This window comes from Gobio gobio (genome assembly GCF_949357685.1).
Source record: "Gobio gobio genome assembly, chromosome: 19".
NCBI lineage: Eukaryota > Metazoa > Chordata > Actinopteri > Cypriniformes > Gobionidae > Gobio > Gobio gobio.
The window spans coordinates 1,675,483-1,700,872 of NC_137112.1; the positions used below are offsets into that span (position 1 = coordinate 1,675,483).

At 34.2% G+C, this 25,390-nt stretch overlaps 2 protein-coding genes across 7 annotated transcripts in view; one reads left to right on the forward strand and one right to left on the reverse strand.

Annotated features, from left to right (window-relative positions):
- ogal (O-GlcNAcase like) overlaps positions 1–2,434 on the forward strand; it is a 24,068-nt gene extending 21,634 nt beyond the window's left edge. Inside the window, exons 15-16 of one of the 2 annotated variants that reach the window (XM_079845162.1) lie at positions 1–13; positions 2,212–2,434. The exon at positions 1–13 is cut by the window's left edge and continues 111 nt beyond it. In XM_079845162.1, the coding sequence (XP_079701288.1) occupies positions 1–13; positions 2,212–2,348 (150 nt within the window). In that variant the 3' untranslated portion in view covers positions 2,349–2,434. Of the gene's footprint in view, positions 14–2,169 lie in introns of both variants that reach the window. The other variant, XM_079845161.1, reaches the window with a different exon arrangement.
- A 412-nt stretch (positions 2,435–2,846) lies between these two features.
- Positions 2,847–24,995, reverse strand: cant1b (calcium activated nucleotidase 1b). 5 transcript variants are annotated; one of them, XM_079845167.1, is made up of 5 exons: positions 24,844–24,995; positions 17,726–17,873; positions 14,613–15,230; positions 12,304–12,507; positions 2,847–4,013 (listed from the first exon to the last, which is right to left on the reverse strand). In XM_079845167.1, exons 3-5 carry the CDS (start codon positions 15,211–15,213, stop codon positions 3,643–3,645), a joined length of 1,176 nt encoding a protein of 391 aa, XP_079701293.1. In that variant the 5' UTR covers positions 15,214–15,230; positions 17,726–17,873; positions 24,844–24,995; the 3' UTR covers positions 2,847–3,642. The 5 variants fall into 5 exon arrangements, with proteins under 5 accessions (XP_079701293.1, XP_079701292.1, XP_079701294.1 ...); XM_079845166.1 differs by lacking the exon at positions 17,726–17,873 and having other exon boundaries at positions 24,844–24,988; XM_079845168.1 differs by lacking the exon at positions 17,726–17,873 and having other exon boundaries at positions 14,613–15,227; positions 24,844–24,974.
- Positions 24,996–25,390: the final 395 nt, after the last annotated feature.

Genomic DNA, 25,390 nt, shown 5'->3' on the forward strand with positions numbered 1-25,390 from the left:
CTCAGGGACGCCGGTGAGTTCAGGAAAACACCACCAAACATTCTACTCAAGTCACATTTCATTGACGTAATAGTACTTTTACTGAAGTATTGTACTTCGCTACATTTTAAACCACATCCGTTACTGAGTAAAATAAATAAATCATAGGAAAGTGGGGAAAAAGCGATCCGGAAACGACTGCATTGAGTTGAAGGCGGGAGAACGCGCAAAAATATTTGTATCGTCATTTTTACTGAAGTACAAGTAAAAGTATCGGCCTAAAAATGTACTCAAGTAAAAGTAAAAAGTAGTTTATTTAAAACGTCCTCTCCTGTGGAGGATTGTGGTTGAATGAGATTTTCACGATATGAAAACATCACAGCATCACGACATTAAACAATTATTTAATAAATAAACTATTATTAAATTATGGTATTATCACCTGTTAAATTTATATTAAATGAATGAAAACTGTTTTTTTTTTTGGTTGAACAAATGCTTTATTATAAAAAACTTGAAACCGTTTGTTTTGTTTATTAAAATTTCAATAAAACATGTCCAATCAAGCAAATTCAATAAATGGTTATGAATTAGATTAATAACTTATTTTTTATCATTAACTTGATGTTTAAGAATCCTATGAATTTTTCCTTTTTATGATTTTTATACAAATATATGACGATACAAATATTTTTGCGCGTTCTCCCGCCTTCAACTCAATGCAGTCGTTTCCGGATCGCTTTTTCCCCACTTTCCTATTATTTCTTTATTTTACTCAGTAACGGATGTGGTTTAAAATGTAACGAAGTACAATACTTCAAACATACTTAAGCAAAAGTAAAATGACAGATTTTTAAAACTACTTAAAAAAGTAGAAGTACACAGAAAAACTACTCAATGACAGTAATGCGAGTAAATGTAATGTGTCTCTTTCCCCCTGTGGAGGGCTTGATGGTGTGTGTGTGTGTTTCCTCAGGGTCTAAAGGGGTTTTGATGGTGTGTGTGTGTGTGTGTGTGTGTGTGTGTTTCCTCAGGGTCTAAAGGGGTTTTGATGGTGTGTGTGTGTGTGTGTGTGTGTGTGTGTTTCCTCAGGGTCTAAAGGGGTTTTGATGGTGTGTGTGTGTGTGTGTGTTTCCTCAGGGTCTAAAGGGGTTTTGATGGTGTGTGTGTGTGTGTGTGTGTGTGTGTGTGTGTTTCCTCAGGGTCTAAAGGGGTTTTGATGGTGTGTGTGTGTGTGTTTCCTCAGGGTCTAAAGGGGTTTTGATGGTGTGTGTGTGTGTGTGTGTGTGTTTCCTCAGGGTCTAAAGGGGTTTTGATGGTGTGTGTGTGTGTGTTTCCTCAGGGTCTAAAGGGGTTTTGATGGTGTGTGTGTGTTTCCTCAGGGTCTAAAGGGGTTTTGATGGTGTGTGTGTGTGTGTGTGTGTGTGTGTGTGTTTCCTCAGGGTCTAAAGGGGTTTTGATGGTGTGTGTGTGTTTCCTCAGGGTCTAAAGGGGTTTTGATGGTGTGTGTGTGTGTGTGTGTGTGTGTGTGTGTGTGTGTGTGTTTCCTCAGGGTCTAAAGGGGTTTTGATGGTGTGTGTGTGTGTGTGTGTTTCCTCAGGGTCTAAAGGGGTTTTGATGGTGTGTGTGTGTTTCCTCAGGGTCTAAAGGGGTTTTGATGGTGTGTGTGTGTGTTTCCTCAGGGTCTAAAGGGGTTTTGATGGTGTGTGTGTGTGTGTGTGTTTCCTCAGGGTCTAAAGGGGTTTTGATGGTGTGTGTGTGTGTGTGTGTGTTTCCTCAGGGTCTAAAGGGGTTTTGATGGTGTGTGTGTGTGTGTTTCCTCAGGGTCTAAAGGGGTTTTGATGGTGTGTGTGTGTGTGTGTGTGTTTCCTCAGGGTCTAAAGGGGTTTTGATGGTGTGTGTGTGTGTGTGTGTGTTTCCTCAGGGTCTAAAGGGGTTTTGATGGTGTGTGTGTGTGTGTTTCCTCAGGGTCTAAAGGGGTTTTGATGGTGTGTGTGTGTGTGTGTGTGTTTCCTCAGGGTCTAAAGGGGTTTTGATGGTGTGTGTGTGTGTGTTTCCTCAGGGTCTAAAGGGGTTTTGATGGTGTGTGTGTGTGTGTTTCCTCAGGGTCTAAAGGGGTTTTGATGGTGTGTGTGTGTGTTTCCTCAGGGTCTAAAGGGGTTTTGATGGTGTGTGTGTGTGTTTCCTCAGGGTCTAAAGGGGTTTTGATGGTGTGTGTGTGTGTTTCCTCAGGGTCTAAAGGGGTTTTCAGTGAGTTCAGGTCCAGAGACAGGAGGATGATCGACTTCCTGAAGACGCTGAACATCTTCCAGGTGCTCGAGGTCGAAGGGCTTCCCACAAACCTGCTCATCATGGGAACTAAACTCTGACACGCTCATCATGAATCATGAATCAACTCTGCACTGAAGGAATCACAATGTCTCAAATTATTAATAAATCTTTATTTGCATATTCATTTTAATATGTACGTCTTTTAATCTCTCGTCTAACATGTCCAGTGTAGTTCATACACTCACAATAACCCACAACAAATAAAACCATAACACTTTACAAGGTTTCATTCGTCAACATTAGTTGGTTAACTAATATCAGTCAATGTTTAGATCAACATTTACCAACACACATTAACCCTCTGGGGTTCTTCACTTATGGGTCACACTCAGGACCTTCGGGATTAAGATTAAAAAGATTTGAGTAAAATCAATTAAATATATTTTTGTTCAATAATATTTTTTCTTTTCTTTTTTTGGTGTTTTGAGATCATTTTATGATTTATAATGAATATTTATGCAATAATTATGACCCATTTTTTCCCATTGAATATAATAACAATTATATATATATATCATTTTTTTATTTTTTTTATTAAAGCTGTATTTCATGTTAGAGTCAAGCCTAGGCCTCATCGGTGCCATCCGGTGGACACATTGAGCATTTTTATCACGCAATAGCACATTTATACACTATAGAGGATTTTGCGTTTTATAATAATAAAAAAAAAAAAATCGTAGCTTCATCGGAATGGTCCGAAACTTGGTGACTTTATTGGTACTTGGTATATGAACACCCAAAAAAAATTGGGGACAGGATTTGAAAAGTCTAAGTGGTTGTAAAAAAAAATAGTCACACTCAGGACCTTCAGGTCAAAAATGACCCCCATAGGAAATAAATGGGAAATTAGTTTTTTTGTGCGTACAATCTACAAATCAGCCAGAATGCAGAAAAAAAGACTCAACAGTGAAGATCTCTAAAACATCAAGAGTGCAAAAGGGACAAAAAAAACACACACACACACACACACACTTATGCACACAAAAACACACGCACACATTCCGATGAAGCTACGATTTTTTTTTTTTATGTATAAAACGCTTCGGGTCATTTTTGACCCGAAGTACCCCAGAGGGTTAAAAGATTACCGTTTAAGATGAATAAAGTGTTTCTATTGCTAATGTTAACACGTGAGATTGTAAAGTGTTGCTGATAAGACATTGAGGTTTTGTAGTTTTAGTAAAGGCGATTAAGGCTCAGGTGCATTTCTTCAACGCACACATTAGAGTTTGGTTAGAGGCTTCCTCTATTATTGCATCTTCAGTCCCTGAGCTTCTGTAGTGTGTGCTTCAGCGTCACACACACACACACACACACACACAGTGTTTGTGTCTATATGAACTCCAGACCTTCATATTTGACGTCCGCGATCTTGGTGTCGGGCAGCAGGATGCGTCCGTCCAGCGTGAAGGCCGAGATGTAGCTGGCGATCTGCCCCGCGTCCTCCTCAGACTTGAGGGCCACTATGATCTGATCGTCCGTGTCTGGGATGAACTTGAAGGAGGAGAAGCCGAGCGTGGGCTTGAGCGGGCCGACCCGGGCGGCTGAGACCCGGCTGAAGTCCGGCGAGCAGCTCAGGATGAGGTTTGTGCCGCGCCGCTCGTCTGCGGTTTCCTCGTAGCGTTCAGAGCTCGCGCGGCGAGGCAGGAAGAACCAGCGCTGGAGACGCTCACTCCACACGGCCGACTCGTGGATCAGATAACCTGAGACCAAACAACATTACACACATTACACACCTGCTAACTTGGCGCTTTTCGGCGACAAACGCCGTTTTCTTAGTCGATTGGGTCATTTACGTGAATCGCGTAGAACCGGAGAGCTCTGTGTAACGTTACCGAACGGTTTCCGAGTGCTATCTTTAAAGGGTTAGTAGCTCTTACTAAAGAATAAACATGAATGAACATCTGAAGGTATGCTGAGGATACATTACAACTTACTGTCATGTGTACATGTGGTGTAATCGCTAAATCAGTGTTTCAACGGCGGAAAGACGTCAATATAACTGCTGTAAACTAAACAATGTCATGTAACGTTAGCATTGCATTTACCTCAGGCAGTCATTCAGTGTCCACAGAATTATATTCACTAGAGAAATCAACTCTTTCACTAAATATATTCATGATATTAGCCGTTATATTCATTATATTAGCCGTTATATTCATGATATTAGCCGTTATATTCATGATATTAGCCGTTATATTCATTATATTAGCCGTTATATTCATGATATTAGCCGTTATATTCATGATATTAGCCGTTATATTCATTATATTAGCCGTTATATTCATTATATTAGCCGTTATATTCAAGATATTAGCCGTTATATTCATGATATTAGCCGTTATATTCATGATATTAGCCGTTATATTCATTATATTAGCCGTTATATTCATTATATTAGCCGTTATATTCATGATATTAGCCGTTATATTCATGATATTAGCCGTTATATTCATGATATTAGCCGTTATATTCATGATATTAGCCGTTATAATCATTATATTAGCCGTTATAATCATTATATTAGCCGTTATATTCATTATATTAGCCGTTATATTCATTATATTAGCCGTTATATTCATGATATTAGCCGTTATATTCATGATATTAGCCGTTATATTCATGATATTAGCCGTTATATTCATTATATTAGCCGTTATATTCATGATATTAGCCGTTATATTCATTATATTAGCCGTTATATTCATGATATTAGCCGTTATATTCATTATATTAGCCGTTATAATCATTATATTAGCCGTTATAATCATTATATTAGCCGTTATAATCATGATATTAGCCGTTATAATCATTATATTAGCCGTTATAATCATTATATTAGCCGTTATAATCATGATATTAGCCGTTATAATCATTATATTAGCCGTTATATTCATTATATTAGCCGTTATATTCATTATATTAGCCGTTATATTCATTATATTAGCCGTTATAATCATTATATTAGCCGTTATAATCATGATATTAGCCGTTATAATCATTATATTAGCCGTTATATTCATTATATTAGCCGTTATAATCATTATATTAGCCGTTATAATCATTATATTAGCCGTTATAATCATTATATTAGCCGTTATATTCATTATATTAGCCGTTATAATCATGATATTAGCCGTTATAATCATTATATTAGCCGTTATATTCATTATATTAGCCGTTATATTCATTATATTAGCCGTTATATTCATTATATTAGCCGTTATAATCATGATATTAGCCGTTATAATCATTATATTAGCCGTTATATTCATTATATTAGCCGTTATATTCATTATATTAGCCGTTATATTCATTATATTAGCCGTTATAATCATGATATTAGCCGTTATAATCATTATATTAGCCGTTATAATCATTATATTAGCCGTTATATTCAAGATATTAGCCGTTATATTCATGATATTAGCCGTTATATTCATGATATTAGCCGTTATATTCATTATATTAGCCGTTATATTCATTATATTAGCCGTTATATTCATGATATTAGCCGTTATATTCATGATATTAGCCGTTATATTCATGATATTAGCCGTTATATTCATGATATTAGCCGTTATAATCATTATATTAGCCGTTATAATCATTATATTAGCCGTTATATTCATTATATTAGCCGTTATATTCATTATATTAGCCGTTATATTCATGATATTAGCCGTTATATTCATGATATTAGCCGTTATATTCATGATATTAGCCGTTATATTCATTATATTAGCCGTTATATTCATGATATTAGCCGTTATATTCATTATATTAGCCGTTATATTCATGATATTAGCCGTTATATTCATTATATTAGCCGTTATAATCATTATATTAGCCGTTATAATCATTATATTAGCCGTTATAATCATGATATTAGCCGTTATAATCATTATATTAGCCGTTATAATCATTATATTAGCCGTTATAATCATGATATTAGCCGTTATAATCATTATATTAGCCGTTATATTCATTATATTAGCCGTTATATTCATTATATTAGCCGTTATATTCATTATATTAGCCGTTATAATCATTATATTAGCCGTTATAATCATGATATTAGCCGTTATAATCATTATATTAGCCGTTATATTCATTATATTAGCCGTTATAATCATTATATTAGCCGTTATAATCATTATATTAGCCGTTATAATCATTATATTAGCCGTTATATTCATTATATTAGCCGTTATAATCATGATATTAGCCGTTATAATCATTATATTAGCCGTTATATTCATTATATTAGCCGTTATATTCATTATATTAGCCGTTATATTCATTATATTAGCCGTTATAATCATGATATTAGCCGTTATAATCATTATATTAGCCGTTATATTCATTATATTAGCCGTTATATTCATTATATTAGCCGTTATATTCATTATATTAGCCGTTATAATCATGATATTAGCCGTTATAATCATTATATTAGCCGTTATAATCATTATATTAGCCGTTATATTCATTATATTAGCCGTTATAATCATTATATTAGCCGTTATAATCATGATATTAGCCGTTATAATCATTATATTAGCCGTTATATTCATTATATTAGCCGTTATATTCATTATATTAGCCGTTATATTCATTATATTAGCCGTTATATTCATTATATTAGCCGTTATAATCATTATATTAGCCGTTATAATCATGATATTAGCCGTTATAATCATGATATTAGCCGTTATAATCATTATATTAGCCGTTATAATCATTATATTAGCCGTTATATTCATTATATTAGCCGTTATATTCATTATATTAGCCGTTATATTCATGATATTAGCCGTTATAATCATTATATTAGCCGTTATAATCATTATATTAGCCGTTATAATCATTATATTAGCCGTTATATTCATTATATTAGCCGTTATATTCATTATATTAGCCGTTATAATCATGATATTAGCCGTTATAATCATGATATTAGCCGTTATATTCATTATATTAGCCGTTATATTCATGATATTAGCCGTTATAATCATTATATTAGCCGTTATAATCATTATATTAGCCGTTATATTCATGATATTAGCCGTTATATTCATTATATTAGCCGTTATATTCATTATATTAGCCGTTATATTCATTATATTAGCCGTTATAATCATTATATTAGCCGTTATAATCATGATATTAGCCGTTATATTCGTGATATTAGCCGTTATATTCATTATATTAGCCGTTATATTCATTATATTAGCCGTTATATTCATGATATTAGCCGTTATAATCGTGATATTAGCCGTTATATTCATTATATTAGCCGTTATATTCATTATATTAGCCGTTATATTCATTATATTAGCCGTTATAATCATGATATTAGCCGTTATATTCGTGATATTAGCCGTTATATTCATGATATTAGCCGTTATAATCATTATATTAGCCGTTATATTCATTATATTAGCCGTTATAATCATTATATTAGCCGTTATAATCATGATATTAGCCGTTATATTCGTGATATTAGCCGTTATATTCATTATATTAGCCGTTATATTCATTATATTAGCCGTTATATTCATTATATTAGCCGTTATAATCATGATATTAGCCGTTATATTCGTGATATTAGCCGTTATATTCATGATATTAGCCGTTATAATCATTATATTAGCCGTTATATTCATTATATTAGCCGTTATATTCATTATATTAGCCGTTATATTCATTATATTAGCCGTTATAATCATTATATTAGCCGTTATAATCATTATATTAGCCGTTATAATCATGATATTAGCCGTTATATTCATTATATTAGCCGTTATATTCATTATATTAGCCGTTATATTCATTATATTAGCCGTTATAATCATGATATTAGCCGTTATATTCATTATATTAGCCGTTATATTCATTATATTAGCCGTTATAATCATTATATTAGCCGTTATATTCATTATATTAGCCGTTATAATCATTATATTAGCCGTTATATTCATTATATTAGCCGTTATAATCATTATATTAGCCGTTATATTCATTATATTAGCCGTTATATTCGTGATATTAGCCGTTATATTCATTATATTAGCCGTTATATTCATTATATTAGCCGTTATATTCATTATATTAGCCGTTATAATCATGATATTAGCCGTTATATTCATTATATTAGCCGTTATATTCATTATATTAGCCGTTATAATCATTATATTAGCCGTTATATTCATTATATTAGCCGTTATATTCATGATATTAGCCGTTATATTCATTATATTAGCCGTTATATTCATGATATTAGCCGTTATATTCATTATATTAGCCGTTATATTCATTATATTAGCCGTTATATTCATTATATTAGCCGTTATAATCATGATATTAGCCGTTATATTCATTATATTAGCCGTTATATTCATTATATTAGCCGTTATAATCATTATATTAGCCGTTATATTCATTATATTAGCCGTTATATTCATTATATTAGCCGTTATAATCATGATATTAGCCGTTATATTCATTATATTAGCCGTTATAATCATTATATTAGCCGTTATATTCATTATATTAGCCGTTATATTCATTATATTAGCCGTTATATTCATTATATTAGCCGTTATATTCATGATATTAGCCGTTATATTCATTATATTAGCCGTTATAATCATGATATTAGCTGTTATATTCATTATATTAGCCGTTATAATCATTATATTAGTTGTTATATTCATTATATTAGCCGTTATATTCATGATATTAGCCGTTATATTCATTATATTAGCCGTTATATTCATTATATTAGCCGTTATAATCATGATATTAGCCGTTATAATCATGATATTAGCCGTTATAATCATGATATTAGCCGTTATAATCATGATATTAGCCGTTATATTCATGATATTAGCCGTTATAATCATGATATTAGCCGTTATAATCATGATATTAGCCGTTATAATCATGATATTAGCCGTTATATTCATGATATTAGCCGTTATATTCATGATATTAGCCGTTATAATCATTATATTAGCCGTTATATTCATGATATTAGCCGTTATATTCATGATATTAGCCGTTATAATCATTATATTAGCCGTTATATTCATTATATTAGCCGTTATAATCATTATATTAGCCGTTATATTCATGATATTAGCCGTTATATTCATGATATTAGCCGTTATATTCATTATATTAGCCGTTATAATCATGATATTAGCCGTTATATTCATGATATTAGCCGTTATATTCATGATATTAGCCGTTATATTCATGATATTAGCCGTTATAATCATGATATTAGCCGTTATATTCATGATATTAGCCGTTATATTCATGATATTAGCCGTTATATTCATGATATTAGCCGTTATAATCATTATATTAGCCGTTATATTCATTATATTAGCCGTTATATTCATGATATTAGCCGTTATAATCATGATATTAGCCGTTATATTCATGATATTAGCCGTTATATTCATGATATTAGCCGTTATAATCATTATATTAGCCGTTATAATCATGATATTAGCCGTTATAATCATGATATTAGCCGTTATATTCATGATATTAGCCGTTATATTCATGATATTAGCCGTTATATTCATTATATTAGCCGTTATATTAGCCGTTATAATCATGATATTAGCCGTTATATTCATTATATTAGCCGTTATATTAGCCGTTATAATCATGATATTAGCCGTTATATTCATGATATTAGCCGTTATAATCATTATATTAGCCGTTATAATCATGATATTAGCCGTTATAATCATGATATTAGCCGTTATATTCATGATATTAGCCGTTATATTCATGATATTAGCCGTTATATTCATTATATTAGCCGTTATATTAGCCGTTATAATCATGATATTAGCCGTTATATTCATTATATTAGCCGTTATATTAGCCGTTATAATCATGATATTAGCCGTTATATTCATTATATTAGCCGTTATATTAGCCGTTATAATCATGATATTAGCCGTTATATTCATGATATTAGCCGTTATAATCATGATATTAGCCGTTATATTCATGATATTAGCCGTTATATTCATGATATTAGCCGTTATAATCATGATATTAGCCGTTATATTCATGATATTAGCCGTTATATTCATGATATTAGCCGTTATATTCATTATATTAGCCGTTATATTCATGATATTAGCCGTTATATTCATTATATTAGCCGTTATAATCATGATATTAGCCGTTATATTCATGATATTAGCCGTTATATTCATGATATTAGCCGTTATATTCATTATATTAGCCGTTATAATCATGATATTAGCCGTTATATTCATGATATTAGCCGTTATAATCATGATATTAGCCGTTATATTCATGATATTAGCCGTTATATTCATGATATTAGCCGTTATATTCATTATATTAGCCGTTATATTCATGATATTAGCCGTTATAATCATGATATTAGCCGTTATATTCATGATATTAGCCGTTATATTCATGATATTAGCCGTTATATTCATTATATTAGCCGTTATAATCATGATATTAGCCGTTATATTCATGATATTAGCCGTTATATTCATTATATTAGCCGTTATAATCATTATATTAGCCGTTATATTCATGATATTAGCCGTTATAATCATGATATTAGCCGTTATATTCATGATATTAGCCGTTATATTCATGATATTAGCCGTTATAATCATGATATTAGCCGTTATATTCATGATATTAGCCGTTATATTCATGATATTAGCCGTTATATTCATGATATTAGCCGTTATAATCATGATATTAGCCGTTATATTCATTATATTAGCCGTTATATTCATGATATTAGCCGTTATATTCATGATATTAGCCGTTATATTCATGATATTAGCCGTTATAATCATTATATTAGCCGTTATATTCATGATATTAGCCGTTATAATCATGATATTAGCCGTTATAATCATGATATTAGCCGTTATATTCATGATATTAGCCGTTATAATCATGATATTAGCCGTTATATTCATGATATTAGCCGTTATATTCATTATATTAGCCGTTATATTCATGATATTAGCCGTTATATTCATGATATTAGCCGTTATAATCATGATATTAGCCGTTATATTCATGATATTAGCCGTTATATTCATGATATTAGCCGTTAAATTCATGATATTCTACTGAACCTGTTAGTGATATCTTGATTATTTCATGTGTTTAAATAAAACTGTCATGAAAATGACACACACTGTATAAATTATTATATTTCAACAACAAATTGGAGAAAAAAACTATTTCATAATTAGATTTGGAAGTTATTGAAAAAACTGCCTAATGTGAAGTTTACATGTTTGCTGTGTTATTAGAGTGTTGATTATTAGGCCTAAAAATAAATAGCAGCTGAATTACGGCTAATAGTTTGGGCTCTGTTGTTAACCTTTAATATTAATGTGCAAGACCTCCCTATATATTTTACAGCAATATCTTCAATAAACTTTTAGTTATAATTTAATTAATTCAAGGACAGACACTTTTTTTTCTTCTTCTTCAGTAAACCACTGTTAAATATAAAAAATAAATAAAAAGCAATTTTGTAAAACTGCTGTACTGAACTGGTACCGAACCGTCAGTTTTGTCTTTTATTTTTCGAGTCATGCGTCACAACACTTCCTTGAGTTACAGGCGTAAATCATTTTTAAAATATTAAATGTGTCATTCTCTTTAAGTCACGCTCAGAAATGTGTCATTTGCGTTTTAAAATCACAAAAAAATTGAGCCGGGGGCAATATATCCCACCCACTAACAGGGGTCATAATGTTACGCCTGATCGGTGTATATATAATAATACATTTAAAAAACACATTTTCCAGAAACAGGTGTACATGAGTGATTAGTCTGAAGGGGGAGTGTGCTGGACGTCAGCGAAGTGAGGTCATGTGATCAAGCTCAGGTGTGTGTGTGTGTGTGTGTGTGTGTGTGTGTGTGTGTGTGTGTGTGTGTGTGTGCGCTCACCTGGTGGTTTAATATCTGCTGCTTTCTTCATTGCGTTGTAACGCGGCACCCAGTTCTCGTGCTCCACGTCCCCATGCAAGCCAATCACCTTGATCCACTCGGGGTTATTATTGACGAAGTCTCCGCTGATGGTCGTCCACTCCTTCCCCAGGCCGCCCACATACAGACGCTCGTCCTTCACAGCCATCCACTCCGCTTTAAAACCTGCAGGGTCAAAGGTCAAAGGGTTGTAAATGCATCTAGATAGCCTATAACACGCCGTATTTACCTTTAGTGAGATGAAGATTTACCGAATGATTTAAGCGGAAGAACTCGATGTGTTGGAGGTTGTTAAAGGTGTTCCCCAAGGGTCTGTGTTAGGGCCTCTTTTATTTACCATCTACATAAATAGTCTTGATTGTGATATTGAGGAAGTAAATTGTCACTTTTATGCAGATGTCATGTATTGTGGTGCGCCCTCTAAACAGCAAACCTTGCCTAAGCTTCAGACGGCTTTAGATGTGATCCAGTCACGGCTTCATACACTGAAACTGGTTTTAACCCTCTGGGGTTCTTCACTTATGGGTCACACTCAGGACCTTCGGGATTAAGATAAAAAAAAGATTTGAGTAAAATCAATGAAATATATTTTTGTTCAATAATATTTTTTCTTTTCTTTTTTGGTGTTTTGAGATAATTTTATGATTTATAATTAATATTTATGCAATAATTATGACCCATTTTTTCCCACTGAATATAATAAAAAAAATTTATATGTATATATAATTTTTTTATTAAAGCTGTATTTCATTTTAGAGTCAAGCCTAGGCCTCATGAAAGCAATGTTTTTAATGAGATCGGTGCCATCCGGTGGACACATTGAGCATTTTTATCACGCAATAGCACATTTATACACTATAGTGGAGCTTGCGTTTTATATATAAAAAAAAAATTTCAATCTTAGCTTCATCGGAATGGTCTGAAACTTGATGACTTTATTGGTACTTGGTATATGAACACTCACAAATATTGGGGACAGGATTTTAAAAGTCTAAGTGGTCGTAAAAAAAATAGTCGGGTCAAAAATGACCCCCATAGGAAATGAATGGGAATTAGTTTTTTTGTGATGATATCTACAAATCAGCCAGAATGCAGAAAAAAAGGACTCAACAGTGAAGGGGTGAATCTCCTGAGTTGTTTGCTCCCTTTTCAGTTTCGTTATGGTTTTGTTTACTTGCTTTTGTCATTACTTTGAATTTGGTTCTGTCTGACACATTAGCATCATTTGTCTGACAGAGAGTGTAGTTATTTTGGCCTTGATTTATTGTATTATATATTTTATTATTTACATAAATAAACCTTATGTGTTGCAAAACCTCACCAACCTACTATATCCTCCATTTATTTGTCACGGCTTTGAGCCGGTCGTACTTCGAAGTGTTATGAATCAGTAGTTTGAATCGCCAAAGTCAACTGATTTCAGCAATTTGACACGCGATCCGAATCATGAATCGACTCACTGATTCATAACGCTCAGAACCGCTGAATCGACTCACTGATTCATAACGCTCTGAACTGCTGAATCGACTCACTGATTCATAACGCTCTGAACCGCTGAATCGACTCACTGATTCATAACGCTCTGAACCGCTGAATCGACTCACTGATTCATAACGCTCAGAACCGCTGAATCGACTCACTGATTCATAACGCTCTGAACCGCTGAATCGACTCACTGATTCATAACGCTCTGAACCACTGAATCGACTCACTGATTCATAACGCTTCGAAGCTTCATGAGGCCGTGTTTTGAAATCGTCATCACTATATAAGTCGTTATTTAGGGTTTTTTTGCGCACAGAAACTATTCTCGTCTTCATAAAGTTATTGTAGAGCCGCTGTAGTGAGATGGACTTTGTAACTTTAGTCTTTAGTGTCTTTTAAGGGTCTTGAGAGTGTAAAGTTGAGCCAATGGAGGCCTTTCAGAGCATCAGATTTACACTAAAATATCTTCATTTGTGTCTGAAGATGAACGGAGGTCTGACGGGTGTCCAACCACATGAGGCTCAGTCATTAATCACACAATTTACAGTTTTGGCTGAACTAACCCTTTAAAGCAATATCGTATCGCATATCGAATATCGCATTATTTAACGAGGATATCGCATTTTTCTTCAATATCGCACAGGCCTAGATTTTAAGTTGTTTCTTTTGTTTTGTCTTGTAAGTTTGTGTTTGTAACTGCAGCCCATTCTTGGCCAGGACACTCCTGTGAAAGAGATTTTTAATCGTCTGGTTAAATAAAGGTCAAATAAAATAAAAATAAAAACCTTTAGAGACGCTGCCATCTCCGTCCGTCAGAATGACCCAGGGCACGGCTCTGTTGCCCTCGATCCGGTAAACCACCCCGGTGCGGTCATCCACGGTGTACAGGTGCCCGTTAAACGCCACCAGCTCGGACAGCTCCATGCCCCGCCCCTTCTCCGACAGATGGCTCTCCAGAACCACGGCGTCGGGATCCCAGTCCACGGACACACTGTCCCCGCTCCCGGACACCAGCAGGTGGCCCCGCTTCAGGTAGCTGAACCACGTGTTGCCCTTCTGGCTCTGAGAGTTCGTGTCCAGGTCTGCGATCACTCCGATCCGGTACCGGATCCCGCTGGCCGTGTGTTCCGGGGGACTGAGCGGGTACGTGTCGTTGTAAGGCGAGTCCGGTGATTCCGCCATCACGCCGGACACGTCCCGGCTGGACCTATCAGAGCCGAGCTCAGACGAGCCGGACGATTGGTGCAGATACAGGAGGACGCCCAGGGCCAGCAGGGTCACCACGGTGATGGCTCGCCATCGGAAGCGGAAGCGCGGGTCGGAGACGGAGCTGGTGACGGACGAGAACATGGAGTCACCGTGAACGGGAACCCGCATGGAGTGCATCGAGTCACGGCTCCCTACTGACACAGAAGAGAAAGAGCCGTCATTTCATCTACAAACTCTAATCACGGATCCGTTTTGGTCTATTTTGCTTCCATAACATGCAACTAATGGGAAAAAAACATGCAAACGTGTTTATTTTATCGCACTTTATCTCGTTACTTTACGTGTTACATCGAAAAGTAATCTGATTACATAATGCATGTTACTTGTAATGCGTTACTTTACTCGCTACATCAAAAAGTAATCTGATTACATAATGCACGTTACTTGTAATGCGTTACTTTACTTGTACATCAAAAAGTAATCGGATTACATAATGCTGTTACTTGTAATGTTTTACTTTACTCGTTACAACAAAAAGTAATCTGATTACATAATGTACGTTACTTGTAATGCGTTACTTTACTCGTTACATCAAAAAGTAATCCGATTACATAATGTATGTTACTTGTAATGTTTTACTTTACTCGTTACAACAAAAAGTAATCTGATTACATAATGCACGTTACTTGTAATGCGTTACTTTACTAGTTACATCAAAAAGTAATCCGATTACATAATGTATGTTACTTGTAATGTTACTTTTCTCGTTACATCAAAAAGTAATCTGATTACATAATGCATGTTACTTGTAATGTTTTACTTTACTAGTTACATCAAAAAGTAATCCGATTACATAATGTACGTTACTTGTAATACGTTACTTTACTCGTTACATCAAAAAGTAATCTGATTACATAATGTACGTTACTTGTAATGCGTTACTTTACTCGTTACATCAAAAAGTAATCCGATTACATAATGTACGTTACTTGTAATACGTTACTTTACTCGTTACATCAAAAAGTAATCTGATTACATAATGTACGTTACTTGTAATGTGTTACTTTGACCGAACCGAATATGTTTGACTGCCTCAATGCATGAAATACAAAAAACACATCAGCTATAAAACTATTTACTCAATGTTTTGTTCACAGGTACTGTAAGACCAAAAGAGGCATTTCAAAGCAATCATAGAACGCGTGTACGACCATAATGAGGAAACTCAGGTGCTCAACCAAAAGAAATCAAGTCTGCTAAAGAACATGTGGCTTGAAACCACATCTGTGCTCATTAATTATGTTGATGACCTTTTTGCATGTTTTCCCATGAGCCCTGAGCCTCTGAAACAACAGCAAACATCACTGTAATGATGACACGAGGGAGTCCAGCGCTAAACACGGCTGTTTAACATCATTACTACACACTAACATCATTACTACACACTAACATCATTACTACACGCTTCATCGAGGAATCACACGCCATGGCATGAAGACAAGCTTCAACTGTGACACAGAAACGCGTCTGAGTCAAACAATCACAGCGCTGCTTATGTCATTGTTGGCACGGAAACCATGACTTCACCTGTGAAAGGTGAGAGATTAACCAGTCCAAAAAACTGAGCATGTATAACACAAATCAAATTACGAATAGTTTCTTATTAAACAATTCACATTAGAAGCGTGGGTCGGTTTTAATGTCCAACAGATATTTCGCTCTTCTTCTCCAAAAGCAAACTATAAAGTAATAGTAAACACTAATAAATAAAAAGGCCAACTGAAGAGGAGCATGAATGATTGTCTACCTTTCCTTCTGGCTCTCATGTCCTGTGTTTGTCTCTGGATCAGTGTGTGCGCGTCTCTCTCGCGCGCGCGTCTTTATACGAGTGTCTCCCAGAGCTCATCTGAGATCATTGAGCCTCGCAACAGTGACAATGCAAACACTGAACCCTAACCTACAGACACACACTTCAACCTTCAGACTCTGCAGAGGGGATGGCAGAAACCGTGAAGCTGAAACCTGATTTAAGAGTTCACTCGTTCTCAGGAGCGACCTGAGGATTAAAGACTCTCGTCTCATAACGAATGAAAGGCTGTGTTTGTGATCCTCTGAAGGTGAGTCGATCTGAGGTCGAGTTTAATGGAAAAAAGCTGATTTGTTTAGTAAATGATTGAATGAAGGATCTCTCACAGAACCAATCAATTCAGACGATAACAATATGGTTAATAAAATATAAGTGTGTGTACATGTGTGAGAGTATTCTGATTGTGTAATGCGTTACTTTACTCGTTACATCAAAAAGTTATCTGGGGCCAGTTGCATAAACTAAGCCGTTGTGTTAAGAAAGTGTCTTAAGATCTAGTCTGAGCCACCAGCAGTTCGGCAAGTGGCATTCAGTCTTACTTTTCGTATCAAATTAGGCCAGTCTATGTTTTTATGTAACTGATTGTTAAAAAGTTATGAACAGTCTTGAAGAAAAAAAAGTAAGTCTAACTTGTAAGACTAGTCTTAACGGTTTATGCAACCGGCCCCTGATTACATAATGAATGTTACTTTACTTGTTACATCAAAAAGTAATCTGATTACATAATGCTCGTTACTTGTAATGCGTTACCTTACTCGTTACATCAAAAAGTAATCTATCCAAAAGTAATCTGATTACATAATGTAAGTTACTTTTTCTCACCTGGGCTGGGCTCGTTTGTTTTTTCTGTTTTTTAATAACAAAACAGTTCTATTCTTGTGCAAATTTCCCACCAGTGTAAATAAGCCTCAGGCTGAAGGAAGTGTACAGTAGAGGGCGCCGCTCAAACAGACCTCTCAGCTCTTTCCTTCTGGAGAACAGAAGAAGACGACGGCAAGTACATTGGTCAATAAAGTGAGATTAAATGCATAAAAATAATCGTTTTATTTAATATTCAATTTGCAGAGTATTGTGATTTTATTCATTTTGAGGAATACTAAATCTTTTTTGTACAAGTGAGATTAGTAAATGCTCACATTTAGTCTAGAACTACAATAACCATTAGAACAACTATTAGAACTACAATAACCATTAGCACTACATTAACCATTAGAACTTCAATAACCATTAGAACAACTATTAGAACTACAATAACCATTAGAACTACAATAACCATTGAAACTACAATAACCATTAGAACTACAATAACCATTAGAACAACTATTAGAACTACATTAACCATTAGAACTACAATAACTAGGGGTGCACCGATCCGACTTTTTCAGTCCCGATACCGATACCGATGCCTGGGCTTTGTGTATCTGTCGATACCCGATACCGATCCGATATATTGTTGAATTAATAATAAACTGTATATCTTCCACCTTATACCTTCCTTGAAGAGACTAAAGGCACCAGACTTTACTAACTAAACATAACTAAGACAAAATAACAGATGTATGTAAGGTGTTGAATTCTTATTTATTTAAAAAACAATTGTGCATTCAAATCTAAAATAGAATGTAATCTAACTTCTTTAAATAAATAAAATGTAGCAGTGGAAACAAAAAACAGTGTATTGGTCAAACATACAATAGTAATCTGACAGTTACCAAACATTTTTTACACTACAGATAATTGTTTTGGTATATAATCATATCAATATTAAAAAGTAGCATTACAAATTAACAAATAGTCTAATTTTCTACCATATGCAATTTAATAAAAATGATCAGCTAGCTAATAACAACTTTGTTCTGGTTTCACCTCACTCCAGATTAAATGATTGTAGGCTAGGCCTATTTATTTTACTACACATTGTCAACAGAAATAAGATGAAATACTGTTGATAATTAAAAATAATTCTTACTACCCACTCTTGCTAAAATGGGTAAGCACTTGTGTTCTCATTTCAGTTGCGTTCTGAGTAAATTAATAAACTGATTCATGAGTTCAGTGTTGGACAGTTCAGTTGTTCTGGCCAGTCGTTAAAATGATTCGGTTCAAAGGAGTCATTAGGTCACGAATCGGACATTAGCAGACGCGTTGTGTGCGAATCCCGTCTGTTAGAACATCGCGAAAGATGTCAACACACAGAAAACACTTCATAACTGGATATAATTTGTCTCCCGCTTATTGAAAGTATGCTTTATGTCAGCTGGTCAGAGAAGAGTCAATGTTTTTTGAGCGCAATTCACACCCAGTGATAATTCAAGGACAAAATTGTCCGAATGTGTCACGTGCAACATGGTTTCGGTCTTCCGAGCTTTTGATTTGGATTAATATGTGAAATATGAGAGCGAACACTGATTATTTTGAAGACCCAGAGAGCGCGCGCGGGGGAGGAGCTCTCAGATCGGTCTCTCTGTCACTCAGTCACAAGCGCAGCATCTGTTCTACATCACTCGTAAATCACAATAACTCATCAAATTAGGCTTTGGCCGTCAAAAAAATGTCAATGCAGGAAAGACCCTGACTTTGCAGTAATACCCTCGAAACAGCGACGAACTAGTTGGCGTGGCAAGCGTGAAATATCTCCTCCACACAGCCGACTCTCTGGCTCGCTCCCTTCTAGCATGCGACACACGTGAAGCTGACAAATGACGTAGGTTCTGCTGCGACGGAAAAAAACACCTGGATCGGCTTGTGGATCTGTTAATTTTTCCGATCCCCGATCCAGCTATTTTGTCAGTATCGCGGCCGATATCCGATCCTAATATCGGATCGGTGCACCCCTAACAATAACCATTAGAACTACAATAACCATTAGAACTACAATAACCATTAGAACAACTATTAGAACTACAATAACCATTAGAACTACAATAACCATTAGAACTACATTAACCATTAGAACTACAATAACCATTAGAACAACCATTAGCACTACATTAACCATTAGAACTACATTAACCATTATTACTACATTAACCATTAGAACTACAATAACCATTAGAACTACAATAACCATTAGAACTACATTAACCATTATTACTACATTAACCATTAGAACTACAATAACCATTAGAACTACATTAACCATTATTACTACATTAATCATTAGAACTACAATAACCATTAGAACAACCATTAGAACTACATTAACCATTAGAACTACATTAACCATTAGATCTACAATAACCATTAGAACTACAATAACCATTAGAACTACAATAACCATTATTACTACATTAACCATTAGAACTACAATAACCATTAGAACTACATTAACCATTATTACTACATTAACCATTAGAACTACAATAACCATTTGAACTACAATAACCATTAGAACAACCATTAGAACTACATTAACCATTAGAACAACCATTAGAACTACAATAACCATTAGAACAACCATTAGAGCTACAATAACCATTAGAACAACTATTAGAACTACAATAACCATTAGAACTACAATAACCATTGAAACTACAATAACCATTAGAACAACCATTAGCACTACATTAACCATTAGAACTACATTAACCATTAGAACTACAATAACCATTAGAACTACAATAACCATTAGAACTACATTAACCATTATTACTACATTAACCATTAGAACTACAATAACCATTAGAACTACATTAACCATTATTACTACATTAACCATTAGAACTACAATAACCATTAGAACTACAATAACCATTAGAACAACCATTAGAACTACAATAACCATTAGAACAACTATTAGAACTACAATAACCATTAGAACTACAATAACCATTGAAACTACAATAACCATTAGAACAACCATTAGCACTACATTAACCATTAGAACTACATTAACCATTATTACTACATTAACCATTAGAACTACAATAACCATTAGAACTACAATAACCATTAGAACTACATTAACCATTATTACTACATTAACCATTAGAACTACAATAACCATTAGAACTACATTAACCATTATTACTACATTAATCATTAGAACTACAATAACCATTAGAACAACCATTAGAACTACATTAACCATTAGAACTACATTAACCATTAGATCTACAATAACCATTAGAACTACAATAACCATTAGAACTACAATAACCATTATTACTACATTAACCATTAGAACTACAATAACCATTAGAACTACATTAACCATTATTACTACATTAACCATTAGAACTACAATAACCATTTGAACTACAATAACCATTAGAACAACCATTAGAACTACATTAACCATTAGAACAACCATTAGAACTACAATAACCATTAGAACAACCATTAGAGCTACAATAACCATTAGAACAACTATTAGAACTACAATAACCATTAGAACTACAATAACCATTGAAACTACAATAACCATTAGAACAACCATTAGCACTACATTAACCATTAGAACTACATTAACCATTAGAACTACAATAACCATTAGAACTACAATAACCATTAGAACTACATTAACCATTATTACTACATTAACCATTAGAACTACAATAACCATTAGAACTACATTAACCATTATTACTACAATAACCATTAGAACTACAATAACCATTAGAACAACCATTAGAACTACAATAACCATTAGAACAACTATTAGAACTACAATAACCATTAGAACTACAATAACCATTGAAACTACAATAACCATTAGAACAACCATTAGCACTACATTAACCATTATAACTACAATAACCATTAGAACTACAATAACCATTAGAACTACAATAACCATTAGAACTACAATAACCATTAGAACTACAATAACCATTGAAACTACAATAACCATTAGAACAACCATTAGCACTACATTAACCATTATAACTACAATAACCATTAGCACTACATTAACCATTAGAACCACAATAACCATTGGAACTACAATAACCATTAGAACTACAATAACCATTAGAACTACAATAACCATTAGAACTACAATAACCATTGAAACTACAATAACCATTAGAACAACCATTAGCACTACATTAACCATTATAACTACAATAACCATTAGCACTACATTAACCATTATAACTACAATAACCATTAGAACTACAATAACCATTAGAACTACAATAACCATTAGAACAACTATTAGAACTACAATAACCATTAGAACTACAATAACCATTAGAACTACAATAACCATTAGAACAACTATTAGAACTACAATAACCATTAGAACTACAATAACCATTGAAACTACAATAACCATTAGAACAACCATTAGCACTACATTAACCATTATAACTACATTAACCATTATAACTACATTAACCATTAGAACTACAATAACCATTAGAACTACAATAACCATTAGAACTACATTAACCATTAGAACAACCATTAGAACTACAATAACCATTAGAACAACCATTAGAACTACAATAACCATTAGAACAACCATTAGAACTACAATAACCATTAGCACTACATTAACCATTATTACTACATTAACCATTAGAACTACAATAACCATTAGAACTACAATAACCATTAGAACAACTATTAGAACTACATTAACCATTAGAACAACCATTAGAGCTACAATAACCATTAGAACTACAATAACCATTAGAACTACAATAACCATTAGAACAACTATTAGAACTACATTAACCATTAGAACAACCATTAGAGCTACAATAACCATTAGAACTACAATAACCATTAGAACTACATTAACCATTAGAACTACAATAACCATTAGAACTACATTAACCATTAGAACTACAATAACCATTAGAACTACAATAACCATTATTACTACATTAACCATTAGAACTACAATAACCATTAGAACTACATTAACCATTAGAACTACATTAACCATTATTACTACATTAACCATTAGAACTACAATAACCATTAGAACTACAATAACCATTAGAACAACTATTAGAACTACATTAACCATTAGAACAACCATTAGAGCTACAATAACCATTAGAGCTACAATAACCATTAGAGCTACAATAACCATTAGAGCTACAATAACATGTTCACACACAACGCCTCTGAACTTATGCTGCCTTCACGTGCTATCGGAATTATCGTAAATACGAGTTTCCCAGGTACAAATTGCACATGAACGCCCTCTGATGTTGTGTTTACCACTGGGAAGTTCGGAAATAATTTTGATAGCCCAATTCCCGAGATGGGCTTGGCATAAACTTTAAACATGCAGGCGGGGAGAACTACTGCTGTGGCAGGTGTGGTTTATTAGAGAAGACAGAGAAGAGCTGTCTATGAACACAGGCCTGTACCATGAAGCCGGTTTAGCTGCTAGCCAGATGAGTTTAAGCTTAGTTTGTGCCAATCCTGGGTTTAGGTGCCATTAAAGTGGTTTGGCTTTAGTGTTCATCTCTACAGTAACTCACACTCCACAGCTGACCTGCTCATGTTCTGGAGAAGACATCTCAAACTGAAATAGACCAATCAGCTGTGAGCAAAGTGACACGCCTCTGATGCAGTGAAGCCACGCCCCCTGTTTCTACTCCACATTAACGGTCACGACATAGCAAATGGTTTTAACTTATTTATAATAATAATACTTTTGAATGATTTAGATATCACTTGTGTAATTATTAAACCCTTAATCAATTACACATGTATCATTTTAGTTCATCAATCATTAATAGGCACTTAGTTAAAATGAATATAAATAGCCTATATAAAAGGTCATACAAATGAACTTTAAAATCAACAAATTCTCTATATATCAACTAAACTAACTTCATAACTTTTACTTATATTGACGTATAAGATATTTCTTTAAGTTGTCCTGTCATAGACGGCTCTTTTCTTCCTGTCTATTTGTTTAAATTCTTCACATTTTTCAATCATGTAATATTAGAAAGAGAGAAATTAATCTCAGTTGATCCACAGCCTGTGATTGGCCGTTCACTGATGATAAATGTGTCAAATAAATGTGAAAAAGTAACTTGCATTACTTTTTTGATCAGTAACTCCGATATTTTGTTGTAAATTTTAAAAGTAATGCGTTACCCCAACACTACACGTGACATTCAACACGTATGAAGTTCTTCAACAAACTCAGTCGCATTTGCAATAATTGAAGTTGTATTATATTTAATAGTTTTCACATGATTTTATATTGTATTCATTGGTTTGTTAACACACCCAGTATTACGGTGTTATTACTAGCTATATTGTGTTAAGTACAGTATCTCTTCAGTTAAAAACAAGAATGCAAACCGTCCAGTAAAGTGGATATCTGAAAATCTCTGAAAAATGGCTTTAAATAAGTTCAAATCTTGTTTTTAATGCCATAAGAGCAGGTTATTAACACAGAATCGGTCTTTTACACGGTGTTTGAAACTACTGATGTAATTTTACAATATTTGTTTATACAAATGGAAGTTGTAGTGATCTGCCTAACTTTAATAGCAAGTGTGCGTGACCATAGACTTTAAATCCCTCAGAATATGTTTATTTCTGCTGAGGGAGATCAACTTTAAAAGCCCGGAAGTGTCGCGATCTGCGCATGCGCGGAGCTCCTGCAGCTTTATTTACAATTTACTCACAAATACAAACACATTAACTCTAACCACACATATCCATTCAGGAATATTTAAGCTTTCTTGATGTTTGTCGAAGTGGAAAATTACTAATGATGTATTTAAAACGGAGTTTTTTCCCAATATAAACTATTTTATAGCCGAAACTTCGTGTATTACGCGCGTTTAAATGCGTACTTTGTTCTTCAGTGACTCGGGCGATGATTATAATAACTTTTCATGGAAAATGTAATCAGACTGAAGAAACTACCGGTGGGTTTTTGCTGAATAACCGAATTTAACCCTTTATGCGCCTGAAGATATGAATATTTCTTTCAAATCGCATCATATACTCACTGTACTTTTCTCAGTTTGGTCTTGTGTGATGAAGAGTTGTTTCATCCCCGCTCCATCCCGTGTTTCCGACACGGTTTCCTCCGCCGTTCAGACCGAAACGAACCGCCGGGTTGCCAACACACCGGTAACGCGAAGCCCCGCCCACGAAACGCGCCGCTCGTGAATATTAATGACGCAACGTCACGCTCGCCCAGAACGTTTAGGGGATTGGTTGAAAAGAGACATCGGCAAAAGACAGCTGGCCAATTAAAGAACCCCTGAAGACTTGGCTCTTACATATTAATGAGGTTACGCAACCCGAAAGCGCGGAAGCACATCCTACTTAATATTCATGAGCTGGCCGTTTAAAATTTGAATTTCGTGCATTTCGATATTTTTACCTAATGTCAATAAATTGACCTGAAATAATGCTAGGAATATTATAAGTGTACAATGAGTAAGCCAGTGAGTTTGTATCGCTGCTCTAATACAGAGACGTGTTGTTTTTAAGGACAATATCTCCATTATGAGCAGGACCGGCCTGTGATGTGAACACACAACTACAGCA